At 41.9% G+C, this 16,715-nt stretch overlaps 2 protein-coding genes across 2 annotated transcripts in view; both read right to left on the bottom strand.

The window, feature by feature from the left end:
* The window catches only part of LOC141432432 (ADP-ribosylation factor-like protein 2), a 221,445-nt gene that overhangs the window by 19,437 nt on the left and 185,293 nt on the right, over positions 1–16,715 (bottom strand). The window lies entirely within an intron of this gene.
* Positions 438–16,715, bottom strand: part of LOC141432945 (serine/threonine-protein kinase D1-like) — a 79,790-nt gene continuing 63,512 nt past the window's right edge. Inside the window, 9 exon segments of the mRNA XM_074094779.1 lie at positions 438–1,280; positions 8,458–8,681; positions 9,170–9,352; positions 10,654–10,837; positions 11,295–11,525; positions 13,108–13,262; positions 13,523–13,639; positions 13,642–13,707; positions 15,277–15,415. Of these exon segments, the coding sequence (XP_073950880.1) occupies positions 438–1,280; positions 8,458–8,681; positions 9,170–9,352; positions 10,654–10,837; positions 11,295–11,525; positions 13,108–13,262; positions 13,523–13,639; positions 13,642–13,707; positions 15,277–15,415 (2,142 nt within the window).

The raw sequence follows: 16,715 nt of genomic DNA, 5'->3' as shown, positions 1-16,715 counted from the left end.
GTTCCGTTTTTGCCATTTTGGCTACGGACCCTAAAAAGAGCTGGCAATAGTTATCAACTTTGCAGATAGGTAGTCCTACATTTATCTTTATACGAGCAATTCTTTTACCTACCTATATTCATTTCTTTCGGGCATCTCAGAGACTGACTGATCTACTCTACTCGTATATGTATTCTCTTATGGGCTCTACCGATTTCAATAAAATTTTGCTATGTGTGGGTTTTGGTCTTACCTATCTCTAGAAAAATACGTGTTTTCAATCTTTAGCCCGAGCAAAGCTCGATGGCACAAGTACTTGCATTGTTAAGTTATAATTGTTTTTTAATGCCGTCATGGTGAATAACAAATTTAATAATTTAAAATTTATCACCTTTGTATTAATATGTCGGTCGGTACTTTGTTCATAAATGATCTATTTATTAATCCTTACATCCTTCTTACATCTTACCTATGTTCACCATGATTGTATCCTTGAGGTCTTCTAAGTACCGCAGTTTGCTGTTGAAACTCTTGCGCGTGTTCCTCGTTATTGTGTCTGCGACGACTTTTACAAATTTCAACACATTCTCTATTGTGTTGTCTTTAGCATAATTTTCCGTGGGTAATTTATCATGTCCCTTACTATTCAGGATTTCGTGTTTTTTAATTACTACAGGCACAGTCTCCTCAGTGTCAACTCTTCGATCAGGTTTAACAGATTTGTTTGCACTGTTTTTAATTTGAGTCTCTTTTTTCGGAGCCCAAGTCTCTTCAGGTGGTTTTCTCACGTAGTGCAGTTCTTCTATTTCATCATCTTCAAAGGTCTCCTCCTTGGTCACGAATTCAGGTAACTGTTCTGTAAACGCTTTAAAGGGATTCCTCTTGGTGTACCCGTTAGGAAATTCAATACTTAGATCAGTTTCTTCGTACTTCGATCTGGCAGGCTCTTCTGTAGTCGAGAATGTTCTTTTCACACTGCCTAGGATGGGCACTCTGTGAACTACACCTTTGCTCCAAAGTTTTCGCTGTTCTAAGGAGTTGTTAAAGTATATTCTGTTTTTGTTTTCATGTAAAATTTCAGCCGGTTCTGTCCAGAACTGCGCGTGTGTTATCTTTTCACTGTACCTTTCAGTGGTTGGTACGGGAAGCGACGGCTTATGGATAATTCTGGAAGGTTTGTGTAGCTGGGTGATCTCGACCCACTCTGCCCGCGCGTGCGCGACCAACACCAGCGCTAGAAGCATGACGACTGACGACTTGTTTCGGATGTGAACTGTCGTGTGACATGTCACGGCTAGTTGCTGAATAACCGTTAAACACGTGAACGTTTATGTTTCTAGCAAATCACTTAGTATAATAGCACTTAGTCTGTGATTGAACGAATTAAGAAAACTATCTTCGTATTAAATTCAAAACCCTACGACGATTGTCAAAACAAGTATTACCTGATACCCATCAACTATTAGAGGTGGCATGGTTTGTCGTATTGAGATGTAGCAGAGCGATACTTGCTCCATGCTCTTGAAAATTATCTCGCCAGCAGAGTGAAAAATGTTTCTAACTGTAAAATGTAAAGTAAACAGCAGTGTGCGATATTGCATGCACAATAGAATACAATTTCCCATGTACGTAATGTCAGTATTGTTGGAAGTGTTAGCTAGGAATGAAACACTTGGTTATCCAAAACGGCATTTATTATTTAAATATGTAATAGTAACACATTTGTAAATCGCTCTTGTCACAAATAACCGCTTACCCTACAACATCGAGAGCCGCCCTGTCTGGTGTTGCCATATTAAGTTTTGGGTCCATGCAAAATACTCTCTAGCATTATTCCCGAACAGTTTCCTATCGCTACTTTTTCAACGTAGAAATAGGTAAGGAGGTGTTAGAAAAGCGATAACTCTTGTTTAAAAATTAGTTCATGAACCCAGACCATGAAAATGACTTAACATTGCACTTTCCTGCAACTGCCAAGTTGGAAAATGATGCTTCAGAGATTCATCTGTAAAAGTTAATTGAGTGACAGTGTTGAGTTGAGCTGCCATACCTATTTCATATTATATGACAACGCGACACAGAGCTCCTTTTATATATCAACAATCACCAATTTGCAATATAATTTACCATGCATTATTAAAATATCAAATATTATGCAAATATTATGCATATTGTTTATTATGTTAATGTCTAATTACTGTGTTTTCGCCAGGTTTACTTTCACATTTATGGTTCCAGTATTGTAGCATTAATCTAGTATATTATCGGTTTCTAAAGCTGCCCAAATGATAATTACAAATTGACACTTTGTTTTGGCCTGTTTTGGACACTGTTTGAAAATTGCTTAAATATAGTAAGATACGCGCGAAAGCATTGAATCGCCGCGTTTTCTCGTAATGATATCATAATATTTTATTACAATTTGACACTGCTCTACTTACTTAAATAATTCGCAACATTAAACATGTATTTACTCCTAAATTACGCTTCAGGGTTGGTCCAAATTTACTTGCACTAAAATGTACAACTGGAAGATAGACCGGCTGAAATTGTACAATATAATAGAAGTTTAAAACAATAATACGGTTTGTGTAAAGCTCTTAGCGAAATAGATCGGATAGTTCAAGTATAAAATCATTGCTAACATAGTAAACACTATAGTAATGTCAACACTTACATTGTAGTAGAGTATGTAACAAAAAAAAGAGAGATATAAAGTCAAGTTTAAAATACTCCTACAGATAATAAACTGCTAAAATATATAAATATTTTTTTATTAAAACATGTTCTTACGAGATCACAGAAAATGGAAGCTTGCATTGCAAAGTTTATATAAATGATATAGTAAAAAAAAAATGTAAAAAAAATCACAGTATAAAAAACATTGGAATGACTACGCATAAAATCGTAATAACGTACTCTTAGTTAGAAACATTATGAGTAAATATATTTGTGACATAGTAAAGCGATAGCGGGCAGCAACACAACAGACATGGTCTATATAGTCTATACTATAATATAACAATCCACCAGGCCGGACGCGTATACTTCTTACATTAAGGTCCCTCCATCGCACCGATAACACCCGTAAAACCCCATTAAATATTCTCTCTTCACCTCGGGAAATATTCCCAAATATATTTATAATATAATGTAATTTACTGAAATATATAGATGACATAATTTGTAAAGTTCAAGATAAAACAATCAAAAACCGTTGGCACAGTTCGTAATCGATGTTCGAAAAGAATACGATGTACTGAAATTGTGTTAAGAAACTTTTCGAATAATGCACCTTATGCTATCAATTATAACTACGTGTTATTGGGGTCTTTCATTGAATTCTTGTGATGTTTTATAATTAGGCTAGCAGACTTTGACTAACGAATAGACATCGAACGCGTCGACGAGAATGAAATAACATTTTTCTTCCAACTATGCTTTAATTTCATCATAACCGCACTAAATACCCAGCACAAAGCAAGACTTTTCTGCTCTACGGCAGAAAAAATGTATGAAAATCCATTACTGCATTGTTTTAGTTTTTTTTTTTTAATTGCACGACCAAAGAGGTAACAAGTAGTTTTGCTATAAAATTAGCCTGCATAGTGTAAAAAAATCTAGTGTTAGGTTGGTCAACCTGACGGTCTTATGAAATTTGTCAGATTGCGTCCAAAAACTTGTTGCTACCAATCCTACCAAAAATAGTAAAAGTAGCCGTATATTTAAAAAAAACTTTGTGTGTGGTTGGCCAACCTGGCGCCCATCCGAAATTTGACAGATCGCGGGTAAAAATATCTGCTATATATGCTAACTCTGCCAAAAAAAGTAAATTAAAAAAAAACAAATTGGCGGAAACCTTGCAAATTTTTGAGACTTTTTTTGGACATTTTTGGAGAATGCGAAAGTAAACTTACAAAAATATGACATTTCTTTCCTATTCATTGTTTAGCATGAGTTTTTTTTTCGTCTACTATTCCTGTAATAGTTGAAAGAAAAGCAGATTATGCACCTCGCATTAAGTAATTTATATTGCCCTCGTGCCTCGCTCGGCCTCGAAATCAGCACTCGGTGTTAATAAATAACTTTCTGCTTGGTGAAACAATCTACTATTCTACGCTATTCGACCATTCTCGCCGTAGTGGATGTAGTCATCGATGCAAAGTGTATACAGTTGCTGGCAGCTGCCTGAGCCCCGTTATTTACTAAATCTTACCTAACTTTAAGTCGATTTAGGCCGTTACATTACGAGGTCCACCTCCCTCAAAGGTCCACACTTTAGTTTCATATAAATTTAGACTAAGTGCAGTTTCTAAATAATTATTAAAACCATCAAGTAGCATGGTCGCATTGATAGTGTAGCTTAGAAAATAGGATAGTTCTTAAAGACTAGGCGTAGACTTATTTAAAAGAGCGAGGAGAAACATCAAGGTACGTTAGAGGAAACCGGAGCACACACATACACCGACACATATTCATAGTCACATACCACAAACGGGACTTTACCTCGGGATATTTACCTCGACGTTTCAACCACATTACAGTGGCGTGGTCACGAGTAGACTGAAGTGTAGGGTGTCAAGTCTGCCTAGCAGCGCGAGTCCTTCGAACTACCCGCTCTTGATCACAAAAAGTACCGGCACTCGTATCTCGAACTACCCGCACTTGGCCATTTTTATTTGTCACGCCGTCACACCGACACACAACACTAACAACGTCCGATCGTCCCTCCGAACATTCATCCCGACGCCGACACTTATTTATAACCGGATTCCACGAAGACGAAAGCTTATATCCATCGTCCCGGTTGAAATTTTTGTGCTTTTTTCTTTCAACCGCTTCACGTACCATTCTTGAGTAGAAATGACGTTCCGTGGAGAAGATTTTGGGATCGTGAAGCTCAATCCAGTGGTCTGGTCCTGACTCCAATAAATGTTCGGCTATGGCTGACTTATTCACTTGGCGATTTTTAACAGATGCAATATGTTCCTTGACCCTCTTAGCTATTGTTCTTTTCGTCTGTCCGATAAAGGAACTACCACAACCAATCAACCTTATAAACACCTGGTGTTTGGAAGGGAACGACATCCTTGGGTGTCCTAATATGACTCGCGAATTTGGACAAAGGGTGTACCACCTTGATGGAATACTTGCCTAGAACGGCTCCAACTTACCGGAGTGCCGGTATTTTTAACCGACTTCAAAAAAGGACGAGGTTATCATTTTTTTATGTTTGTTACCTTAGAACTCCGTCACTTATGAAATGATTTGGGATTATTTTTTTAGTTCGTCTAGGAATGTCTTCAATTAGATCCCATAAGCACCAAACCAGGATCTGATGATTGGATCTTAAGGAAATCGAGGGAACTCTTCAAATGTTGTAGGGACACCTATAGATAGTAAATTGGATATATTTAGTAGTAACTCGTGCATTTGCTCTTGAAAATCATCATTTGGTGAAGTGAAACTGATGATGAAGACCACAGTTGACCATCGGAGTTACTACTCAATAACAAGTATTTCACGGGTTGAATTTTAATTACTTTGACACAGTTGCTAAGCAATTTATGCTCCTCGTAATGCATATGGTGAAACGGGTGGTGAAGCACCAGGACTGCTCAATAATGAACGTCTCTGCATCGGAAAAAGCAATCTTTCGTAAAAGGTGACGAGCAGTTGATATTAAACTATTGTATCTCAGATTACACTAAAAAGCGTGAAAAAAAAAATTATAACTAAAATTGAACCGACTACAAAACCATGAAAATATTTTTCTACCAGTCTGAAGTCGGTCGGTGCCTCAGCACGAGCCAGCAGGAGTGATTGAAGCTCAATATAAAGTGCGTAGGTGAGGTAGATGACCATAGAGGTCCACACCTGCTGGCTCGTGCTGAGGCACCGACCGACTTCAGACTGGTAGAAAAATATTTTCATGTTTTTTTGTAGTCGGTTAATTTTTTTGTTATAATCTTTTTTTGTGATCAAGTGCGGGTAGTTCGAAGGACTCGCGCTGCTAGGCAGACTTGACACCCTAAACTTCAGTCTACTCGTGACCACGACCACTGTAATCTAGTTAAAACGTCAGGTAAATATTACTCGTGTGTTTTAGCGTGATAAGTCCCGTTTGTGGTATTTTGACTATGAGTGAAAATCACGAAAGTTTAAACATTATATTATAAACCGACACATATTGTTATCGACCGGTTACAATCGCTTCACAAAACGACCCGTTCCGGTTCCAATAGGCTGTTTGGCAGCGATTGTACCAGCACTCAGCACAACAACCTACAACATACATAAACAATTTCACCCAACAAATTGACTGCGATATGAGCGATTGGCAAAAACTTAAAAAGTCTTCGTAAAGTAGTATCTGCTATAACAATAGCGTTGCGAAGGCCGACGGCCGCTTTGATATTAACATTGAACAACGCCCCGTGTAAACATCCTAAACTAATTTGTTCACAACAAACATTTAACCATTCGCATCACACACACTTACACATAAAGTTAATAATTATTATTAAAATTCTCATATAAATAAATTACAAATTAAAACGAAAATTAATCCTAGTGTAAAACAGCTACCCATGTAGGAATGCAGTAAGACAACCAAAATTTTAAAACGATTATACTCTTGAGGTATAAGATAATGAACTATTTTGTTCAGTAAGCTTAACACTTACAGCTTTACACTGTTTTCGATTAATAATGATTTGTTTTAAATAACAATGTTAGCTTGCTAGTTTCATTAAAAGATAAATTAATTTCTTGAACAAATTGAAAAATAATAATTCACTAATATTTTACGCTGTAAAATTTACAGCTACAGATGTCAAAATTATTCTACTCTACTAAATGTGTTTCACAGAAAGAAGCAACTAAAACCAGAAGTAATGGTTCAGTAGGAACGTCAATTTTAATCTAGAGCTTCATCCCTGAACCCTCAACTGTTAGTACCGACTTTTAAAACATCGAATGTATAATATAATTGTAAAGAAATATCCAGTTTTTAGATGACAGCAGGATTAAAAATGAATTATCAGTTTAAACTTCGTACGAGAAGTAAGGGAAATTAGAAACTGATTGGCTTTCAACAGTGAGTTTAGCCAGCTCATAGGTTACAGCTCATTAGAGCCACCCGGCACCCGACCAGCACCGCCTCGACTTTCGGCGTCCACTCGTTGTCGAAGCGTGCGGGCAGCGAGTGGTTAACTTGCCGTCCGCGCGTGGCAACCTCGCGAGTGAGGTGATCCGGTGACGCTTCAGAGTCTTCGCTTTGAGTTGATGTAGTAAGCGCATGCCCATACAAATCCATATGATGAATACTAACCGCTCGAGGCGAGGCGGTGCTGGTCGGATGCCGGGTGGCTGTAATGAGCTGTGATGGGACCTTTAGTCATAAATAACACTTGTAGAAATTGTACGTAAGTCCAAGTGCAGGATTGGATGTGCGCTATGTGGACGACATGTCGCCCCAGGGGCAAGGGAAGGGGGCTTCATCGCACACGCACCAGCAGCTTCTTCCACTTGAGGCGCAGGAAATAGCCGCGCGCGCGCACTTCGCCTACACGCTCCGAGCAGTCCCTGCACAAGAACAAAATGTGTCAATTTAATAACCATGGCGGGCGCGGGTTCGGGCTCGGCCCAGCGCGCGTCGTCGCTGGGGTGCGTGAGGTGAGGGCGGGAGGCATGCGGCACTCACCCCGGTCACGGGTCTCTTGGCGCGGGCTCGGCGGGCGCGGGTTCGGGCTCGGCCCAGCGCGCGTCATCGCTGGGGTGCGTGAGGTGAGGGCGGGAGGCATGCGGCACTCACCCCGGTCACGGGTCTCTTGGCGCGGGCTCGGCGGGCGCGGGCTCGGGCTCGGCCCAGCGCGCGTCATCGCTGGGGTGCGTGAGGTGAGGGCGGGAGGCATGCGGCACTCACCCCGGTCACGGGTCTTGGCGCGGGCTCGGCGGGCGCGGGCTCGGGCTCGGCCCAGCGCGCGTCATCGCTGGGGTGCGTGAGGTGAGGGCGGGAGGCATGCGGCACTCACCCGGTCACGGGTCTCTTGGCGCGGGCTCGGCGGGCGCGGGCTCGGGCTCGGCCCAGCGCGCGTCATCGCTGGGGTGCGTGAGGTGAGGGCGGGAGGCATGCGGCACTCACCCCGGTCACGGGTCTCTTGGCGCGGGCTCGGCGGGCGCGGGCTCGGGCTCGGCCCAGCGCGCGTCATCGCTGGGTGCGTGAGGTGAGGGCGGGAGGCATGCGGCACTCACCCCGGTCACGGGTCTCTTGGCGCGGGCTCGGCGGGCGCGGGCTCGGGCTCGGCCCAGCGCGCGTCATCGCTGGGGTGCGTGAGGTGAGGGCGGGAGGCGTGCGGCACTCACCCCGGTCACGGGTCTCTTGGCGCGGGCTCGGCGGGCGCGGGCTCGGGCTCGGCCCAGCGCGCGTCATCGATGGAGTGCGTGAGGTGAGGGCGGGAGGCATGCGGCACTCACCCCGGTCACGGGTCTCTTGGCGCGGGCTCGGCGGGCGCGGCGGGGCTCGGCCCAGCGCGCGTCATCGCTGGGGTGCGTGAGGTAGCGTCGTCCGACGCGGCACTCGAGCGCGCGCAGGTCCTCCCAGGCCTGCCGCGTCTGCAGCCACACGTGCGCCAGCGACTTGTCCACGCTCAGACGCTTGCGCTGTTTAACTTGCAGCAGGTTGTTGATCAGGTCGATCGCTAAACACAAAAACACATCGTCTCATTTAAGATTACAATTTAAACGACTTCAAATAAATTTTCATAAATATAGTACATTGTACAACAAATGCATAAAACGAGCCATTTTACCCGAGACGTTCATACAGCCACCCTAGCCGACACGGCTTTTACTTTGATTGCAAGGAAATGAAATACTTGGCAACCAACGGTAGCAACAATGGTCAATTACTATGTACCTTTTATTTTTCATGCATTGCTTTAATCATATTTTTTTAATTCCCCCGCTATTTTTTATTTCGCGGACGCCATTTTTAAATAGTTCATACCCTATGTTATTCCGACAGTTACGAGTATGACGAATCTAATGCTACCTCATATGTTAGATTCCGTCTAGACGTTTAGCCTGCAGAGTGAACCAAAGATACGAAACGATAAGAAATAGACCTACGAGTACATACGCTCAAAAAACATAACCTAGAGGGGCTAGGCAGTCAGGTAATGAGTACCTTCCGCAGAGATCTCCCGCCAAGGTTGCGGCGGGTACATGAACGCTGCGTTCTGTATCTGCTCGCCAATGTCTTCGTCCTCGTTGAAGGGGAACGTGCCAGAAAGAGACACGTAAACAATCACCCCCACCGACCACATGTCCAGCGAACGGTTGTAACCCTTGTTACGGAGCACCTCCGGAGCTGAAACGATCAATAATTATTAACCTTAATATACCTCAATATAACCTTAATATTATAGGTAATAAGGTTTTCTAAAATCGGGAGAAATCTGACTAGAATTAAGCGGGTAATTAGTTTGTCACTAATTTAAGGATCGACCAAACTGTTTAATATACGATGACGCATCATAAATGTTGTGACGTGATCTATGCGTCAAGTTATGATTGGCTAAATGAATGTGATACCTTTTAAAACGATCTATTTGTGCTCACGGCCGTTGCAATCTGTTCGACATGTCGTGGTGTGGTATTATCGACCTTATCGTAGTACCCTTCCAATCGTAATCGACTCCGAGGGGTTATTACTGAGCTCCTACCAACTTCCCTTCGCGTCACGCAGACATGCATGCATCGAAAATGCGTATACTTACCGTTGGAACCTTTGACCTTTCAACAAGACAACAACCACAAAAAAACCGGCCAAGAGCGTGTCGGACACGCCCAAAATAGGGTTCCGTAGCCATTATGACAAAATTAAGTAATATTTTTCTAAGGATTTCGTATTTTATACGGAATCTTCCAAGTTTATATTTTATACCTTAGGCTGCTATTTACTCTTAAACTACTAATAATTCTCAAGCAAACTTAGCCGTTATAGTTTTCCTTGAAAGTTTGATAAACTTACTACCATCCTGTTTTTTTTTTTAATTTTCCACCCACCGGTTTAGATTTTAGAGTGGGGGGGGGGACGCCCATTTTAATGAAAATTTGCACTTTAAAGTTGAATATTTCGCAAACAAATCACTGAATCGAAAAATTGTCTTCGCAAACCCCCTAATGGTTAAAATACCTATCCAACGATACCCCACACTATACGGTTGGATGAGAAAAAAAAATCACCACCACTTTACGTCTATGGGAGGTACCCTAAAAAAATAGTTTTTGAATTTCTATTGTACTATTTTGTCGGCATAATTTATATATATATCCGTGCAAAATTACAGCTTGCTAGCATTGATAGTCCCTGAGCAAAGCCGCGGACGGACAGACAGACAGACAGACATGGCGAAACCATTTTTGCCATTTTGGCTTCGGAACCCTAAAAACAGTTGAACTACTCATATTTAGCAAAAAAATAGGTACACAATGTAATCGAACCTTTTTAAGGGAGTCGAAAAGTCGATCATAGCGGAGTCGTATCCGATAGTGAATTCGTATCCGATAGTGGAGTCGTATCCGATAGTGGAGTCAGATTTATTATTCACTTGTCGGAGTCTCGAGAGTGTCGATGGCTAGGTGGAAGTAGGGGGAGTAGGTACTGACCGAGGTAGGCGGGCGTGCCGACGACGGAGCGACGGAACGACTTCTCGCCGATGATGCGCGCGAAGCCAAAGTCGCACAGCTTGACCTGCGGCAGCGCGCCGTCCGACGACAGCAGAACGTTCTCTGGCTTTAGGTCGCAGTGCACGATATTCTTTGCGTGCAGGTGCTTCAGTGCCACTAGAATCTGACGACAAATTATGTACAGTCATCATGACCAATATCTGACATAACAAAGCGTGCATAAATATCTGATACGACTGGTATTTCTAAAGCCAGTAGCGCGTGTCAAATCTTTTTGCACGCTCCGCTGCGGCAGATGTTATGCAGGTGACTGTACGCCTGTACACCATCCAGCGGAAACTCAGCGTAGTGTATATGGTAAAGCACTATAGTGTTTTTCAAGTTTAGATATTATTAAAAATAAAATATTGCCTATATAAACGAAAGAAATATAAGTAAGAAAGATTTTACGTATGGTGTTGTTAATTGATTGATTCAAGCACTACTTTGCGGAGGTCCAATATCAATGAACCACAACCTACCAACCTTTGCACTACTCACGTGCAGAACATTAGAAGGACATATCAGTGTTTTCATGCAGCATCCCACCCTCATCCACTTCTACATAAATCAATAATTACCTGCGCAACCAAATACTTGGTGGTCCTTTCCGTGAGCCGGCCCTTTTCATGGCTGAGAATCATCTCGAGCATGTCTCCCCGCAGCTTCTCCATGACGACGAATATCCGCTCGGGCGTCTCGAACATCCGCTCCAGGTTGACCACGCCGGGGTGGGACAGGTTCTGGAGTATCGCCACTTCGTTCTTCAGCTGGGCTTCTTGTTTCGTCGGGAAGCGGAGTTTGTCTATCACCTGTTGGTAGCGAGGCTTTGGATAGTGGCGTAGTGATATTAAGGGCCTGTTTCACCACTTGTCGACTAACTTTAAGTGTCTGATAAAAGTAATGCCGTCTTTGTTTATGCGGACAAAACAAACAGAGACGGCATCACTGATATCCGTCACTTAAAGTAAGTCGACAAGTTGTGAAACAGGCCCTTATTATTGCTATTAAGAAGCTGTCTATTCAAATAGTCTTCGTTTCAACGGTACTATGTGGATATGTGGTGTACCTAAATTGAGATACGGCCAAATTATTTATTATTCAACAGCTCTTAGAGCTGATGCGTGTATATTACTGCACCTGTGTTTTTCAATATTGCTTGGAGCATTGTAGTGCTCGTAAAATTGTATGTCTCAATAACGTCGCCTCGTTTAACCTTAACCTCAACCTGAGCCTGTTGAGAGCTCTATTGTGGCCTAGATAAGAGTGCTCTAAAAATTAGTCTCAATTGTAGGTTCACTGTAATAATCTTGAACTTTTCTGAACCCCCTTCACCTCACACCTCACACACTTTTTTTCTGACATTTTAAATAATAATAATAATAAATACTTAAATAAATTTTGCTACTTTACGATCCCACTGAATAATAATAGTAGATTATTGTCGTGGCCTGGAAGTAGGCAATTGCTGGCTGAGTATGAGTATTAAACGGACGAGCTTGCGAGTCCGTTTAACTAATACGAAGCCAGCATTGCTATTCCAGCGAGACTAATATAAAGCTTTCTCAAAAATGGTGAATAATTCTGAAAATAGATAAACTTTTTCTCAAATATATTGTAAAATTTAATTTTATTCCAATATTTTTCTTATGCTTTCCCGCCTTTTTTCATCAAAAATAAACTGCAGGTGTATTTTCCACCGAAACCCACAAGCTATTTCAGACCCAATAGAAAAAGTCGGAGTTTCAATAAAATATTCTGATACCAGCCATTAAACTTGGCTGTAACGACTTGTGCCAACATTTCCATGGCCTTTTTAACTTAAAAAAAAAAATTAGACTGATTGCAGGCGCGCTAATTCATTATTGTCGAGCTAGCGCGCCTGCAATCCTTTTAACTTTTTAATTTTTCGCTGACCATAAACAATGCACTTCACCTTCTGATATGTAAAGAATAATGTCAACTTTTACGGACATTTTTGAGAAAAACTCATTTGATGACGAGATTGGGCTGAGTTTATCACGTTGGTCGGCGTCCTTACTTGGTATGGGTACTGGCAGAATACCAGCGCTGCGGCTTACCGCAGCACAATGCTGAGCCAGCGCCTGTTCTTCAGTGCATCACATGGCTTCTCATTTATGTGTCTGATCTGTTTAATTGTTATTTAATTTATGTTTTTATTTAATTGTTAGTTTTATTACTCTTTAGCTACTAAGCCATGTCTTTGTTTTGAAGAGTAAAGATAATATCTATCTATCTATCTAATAAATGTCTAGTTGTCGCCTGCAACTAAGTCTGCATTGTTCTTACTCTTTACTTTTCTCACTCTCCGGGTTGCCTAACGAAAATGTAGACTCCAAGTGAGTGGTGTAAGTGGTGTCACTGTTATGTAACCTTGATGGCGACGGGCTGGTGCGTGCGGCGGTGCAGGCCGCCGTACACGATGCCGAACTGGCCCGAGCCCAGCACCTCGTCGGGGTGGATCTGGTAGACCTGCGCCATCTCCGCGCCGCGGCAGCCGCTCTCTGATTCAGCGCACATCGTCTCCGCTGGAAGCACAGCACACGGTTCGTCAATTGGTCACTGCTAATGTGCGACCTCTTGTGATCGCAACTTTTAGTCTCTGCCTATATAGAGAAATGGTGAATGCTGTAATGTTTTCGAATGCGTTGGACAATATGGTCTTGAAACCGCGTGGGATGTAGTTTGTATATATGCACGCGCCCGGGTGCGTACTTGCGTGCGTGCGTGCGTGTGTGTGTGTGTGTGTGTGTGTGTGTGTGTGTGTGTGTGTGTGTGTGTGTGTCACCTTCGGGGTGCGCGACGGTGACGGGCAGCAGCGCGTGTCGCACGGCGGTCTCCCAGGAGCGCGCGAGGTAGGCGCCCACGCCGGACTCGGGCGGCGGCAGCGCGCCCGCGCCCGCGCCGGCAGCCCGTCCAGCCCCACCATATAATCCACGTTCGCTGTGCGGATCTCGAAGCAGTGCATCACGTCTGCGCACAATAAACTAACGTCACTTCCAAGCTCACTAATGCCTTCATACACGTACCGAGTAAACGGGCGAGACAGAGCTCTCGGCCGAGTACTCGGTGCGTATAAACATAGCGAGCGAGCGAGCGCTTAACAAAACTCGCTTTTACATCACTTTCTCGACTGAGAAACATTTTACTGTCTCGCCCGTTTGCTCGGTACGTGTGATCAAGGCATAACCCAGTCTCGTTTATAAAATGTGTACGAGCTATACACGTTCATTATAGCTAAAAGTTTGTTTTAAACTAATTAGTCCTATAGTAAAAAATGTTAATTTATTAAATAAATAAATAGTAATAAATAACTCGTCAAATTCACTTCATCGGCTTATTAATTACACTAAGCGATCAGTCCGCGTTTGGGAAGCAAGCCAGCAGTACCTATCAGTTTACCTTAATTCTGTCAAGTTTAAATTAATAAATCCATTATTGTGATTATCAGTGACTTTATTAACATTTCCCATACAATTGACATCGACTCCGAACATTGGTCCTTCGAACCGGGATTGAAACCGGTTCGAAGGACCAATGTTTGCAGTCAATGTCGATTTGACGAGTTAGCAATAATGAACGTGCTCGTACAAAACGTGTTACAAAAAATACCCTTGACAGGGAAAGGGAGGTAAGTTTGTTTCTTGAAAGTGTCCATTGACTAATGAATTATGATACTTATATGACTTGCAATAAAATCATTTGTCAGTGAAAGCCGGTTGGCACTTCATGACTAATTGGTGCCTGTTGAATTTAATTTGTAAAAAAGTTGCAACCTAGTACCTCATCCATTCAGTTTCCCTTCAGGTTTCTCAATCTTAACAATTTATTTCACACTTTTTTTAATAACTACTAGTGTAAGGAGGCGATCGAGAGACGAGTGAACTCACGTATGATGCGTAAATACTGTCTATTAGCGTAAATTAATCCTTATTATATAGGTTACATAATGGGAGAGTGTGCGTTTGGTACAGCTCACACTACACTAGAATAAAATATCCGGGTCAGATAGCAGTGGTAAATCCACCAGTGGGAGAAGATTGGGAGGTATTTTCCTATCCCCCAAACCACGTCCCCTTGGCTACTGTGAAATTTGAAAAATCGAAGTTCGTATCATGTTTTGTCCCCTCACTCTCGTATTAAATAATATTAACGTCAGCGGGACGGCGGATTAAAATTTTGCACTTCGTAGTTAAGGCCTGGATCCTCCACTGACAGATAGAATGATACAGAATGGTTCTGGATTTGTTTTTTTACCTCCGAGTCGAGATTTCTTGCATCGGTCAACCGGCATTTGGAATCAATAGTGACACCGAGCTCAATAAATGCTTAACGTAGATATTAAGTTTATATGTTCTATTGTTCACTTCTCTTATTCAATAATTAGCATGTGTGGCTTGTCTGTAAGTATTAATTATTAGATTAAGGGGCTGTTTCACAACCCATTGATTAATATTTTAAGAGACGGATAAATTTAATCAATGGATGGTGAAACAGGGTGTAAATAAACAAAAAAAAAAAAATAAAAGTAGTGGTTGTGACCTGCGCCGGCGTGCGGCGTGCGCGCCGTGTCTACGGCGAGTATTTCGTTGAGCGGGATCTCCTTGTAGTACTTGGAGCCCTGGTCCGACTGGAACAGCGTGATCGACTTGCTGTCCAGCCGCCAGTAGTGCCGCTTGATCTGCGCATACGCAACACACGTCTAACCACTTGACTGTAGTGCGCGACCAATATGCCTCAAACCGGGTCCGTCATCCGGGCTTTCTATCGACGGACGCAACGCGCCGCGCGTCCACAATTTTCCAACTACAAGGTTTTGAATAAAGAAAAATACTGTGACGTAAATTAATGTTAACTCATTCAAGTACTATTTATATAATTATATGTTATTGTGCCTACCAGTTCCGTACAAGTAATTTAAGTCTCGTATGGAATCAGTTCTGCAACTCCGGTTCTGTAGGCGGCCGAAGGGACCAAATCAAGGTTAAACTTTATGACACTAAAGTATCCACGGACGGGTTGAAGCATTTTGGTTTTGGATACCATGGTACCGTCGAACTGTCAAGTGGCTAATAAGTAAATAACATAACTGCAATCTTATTACCTTACATTTTACAAACTAATACCTACGAGATTTCGTTTTTTTTGCATTAGAAAGAAAGTAAGCGATCTTGACGTATCTTTTTATTAAAAAACACTTGTGAAAAATAAGTCACAGCAAATATGTAACAATCAGCAAGGACATATGACCATTTACATGCTTTTGATATCATAAGTAATAGTAACTTTTTTTTTTAACTTTTTTCACTAAATACACTCCTCAAGATTGTTTACCCTTTTTCTAATGCTAAAAAAACGAAGTATATACCTACTACTTATTATCTACATTTTTATTACCAATTTTCTGGTGGTTGCTAAAATTAAATAAAATTTTATTTTTTATGTACGATTACACTAATCGATATTAAATATTCTGGGTCAATTATTTTTTCTTGTTTGTTTTTAGTCCCGTTGACAGAGTGTTCTACAGAGAGAATATAATGCAATTAATGTGCTTAGGAGATGGTCCATAAAATAATGGGCAAAAATATACGCTCGCTGAAGGTTAACCATTGAAAACGTATAGAAATTTATAGTTTTGAAGAGTTGTCCAGGGGACGTAACCATGACAACGAGATACAAGAAACAGTTCATCGACCCAAAGCTCATTTATTGTGTAATCGATATGAAATAATTAATTGAATCAGGAGATATTTTGAGGATGTTATAACAATTACTTTGCTCCACCGCGACCTTTGATAGCTACGTTTTTACAAGAAATGTGTGTACATGCAGTTCCTCCACCATTTCACTGTAACCATCTGTCACCACCACGACATAACACTGACGCGTTTCAAACTCAACCAGAGTACATCGTCAGAGCAACGCAACACCACCGTTTACCATGCTATCTGATATACATATGTGAGTGCCAAAACCAA

This window comes from Choristoneura fumiferana, chromosome 11, assembly GCF_025370935.1.
Source record: "Choristoneura fumiferana chromosome 11, NRCan_CFum_1, whole genome shotgun sequence".
Classification (NCBI taxonomy): Eukaryota; Metazoa; Arthropoda; class Insecta; order Lepidoptera; family Tortricidae; genus Choristoneura; species Choristoneura fumiferana.
Note: the sequence above shows the minus strand (reverse complement) of the source record. Positions and strands in the feature narration are given on the sequence as shown.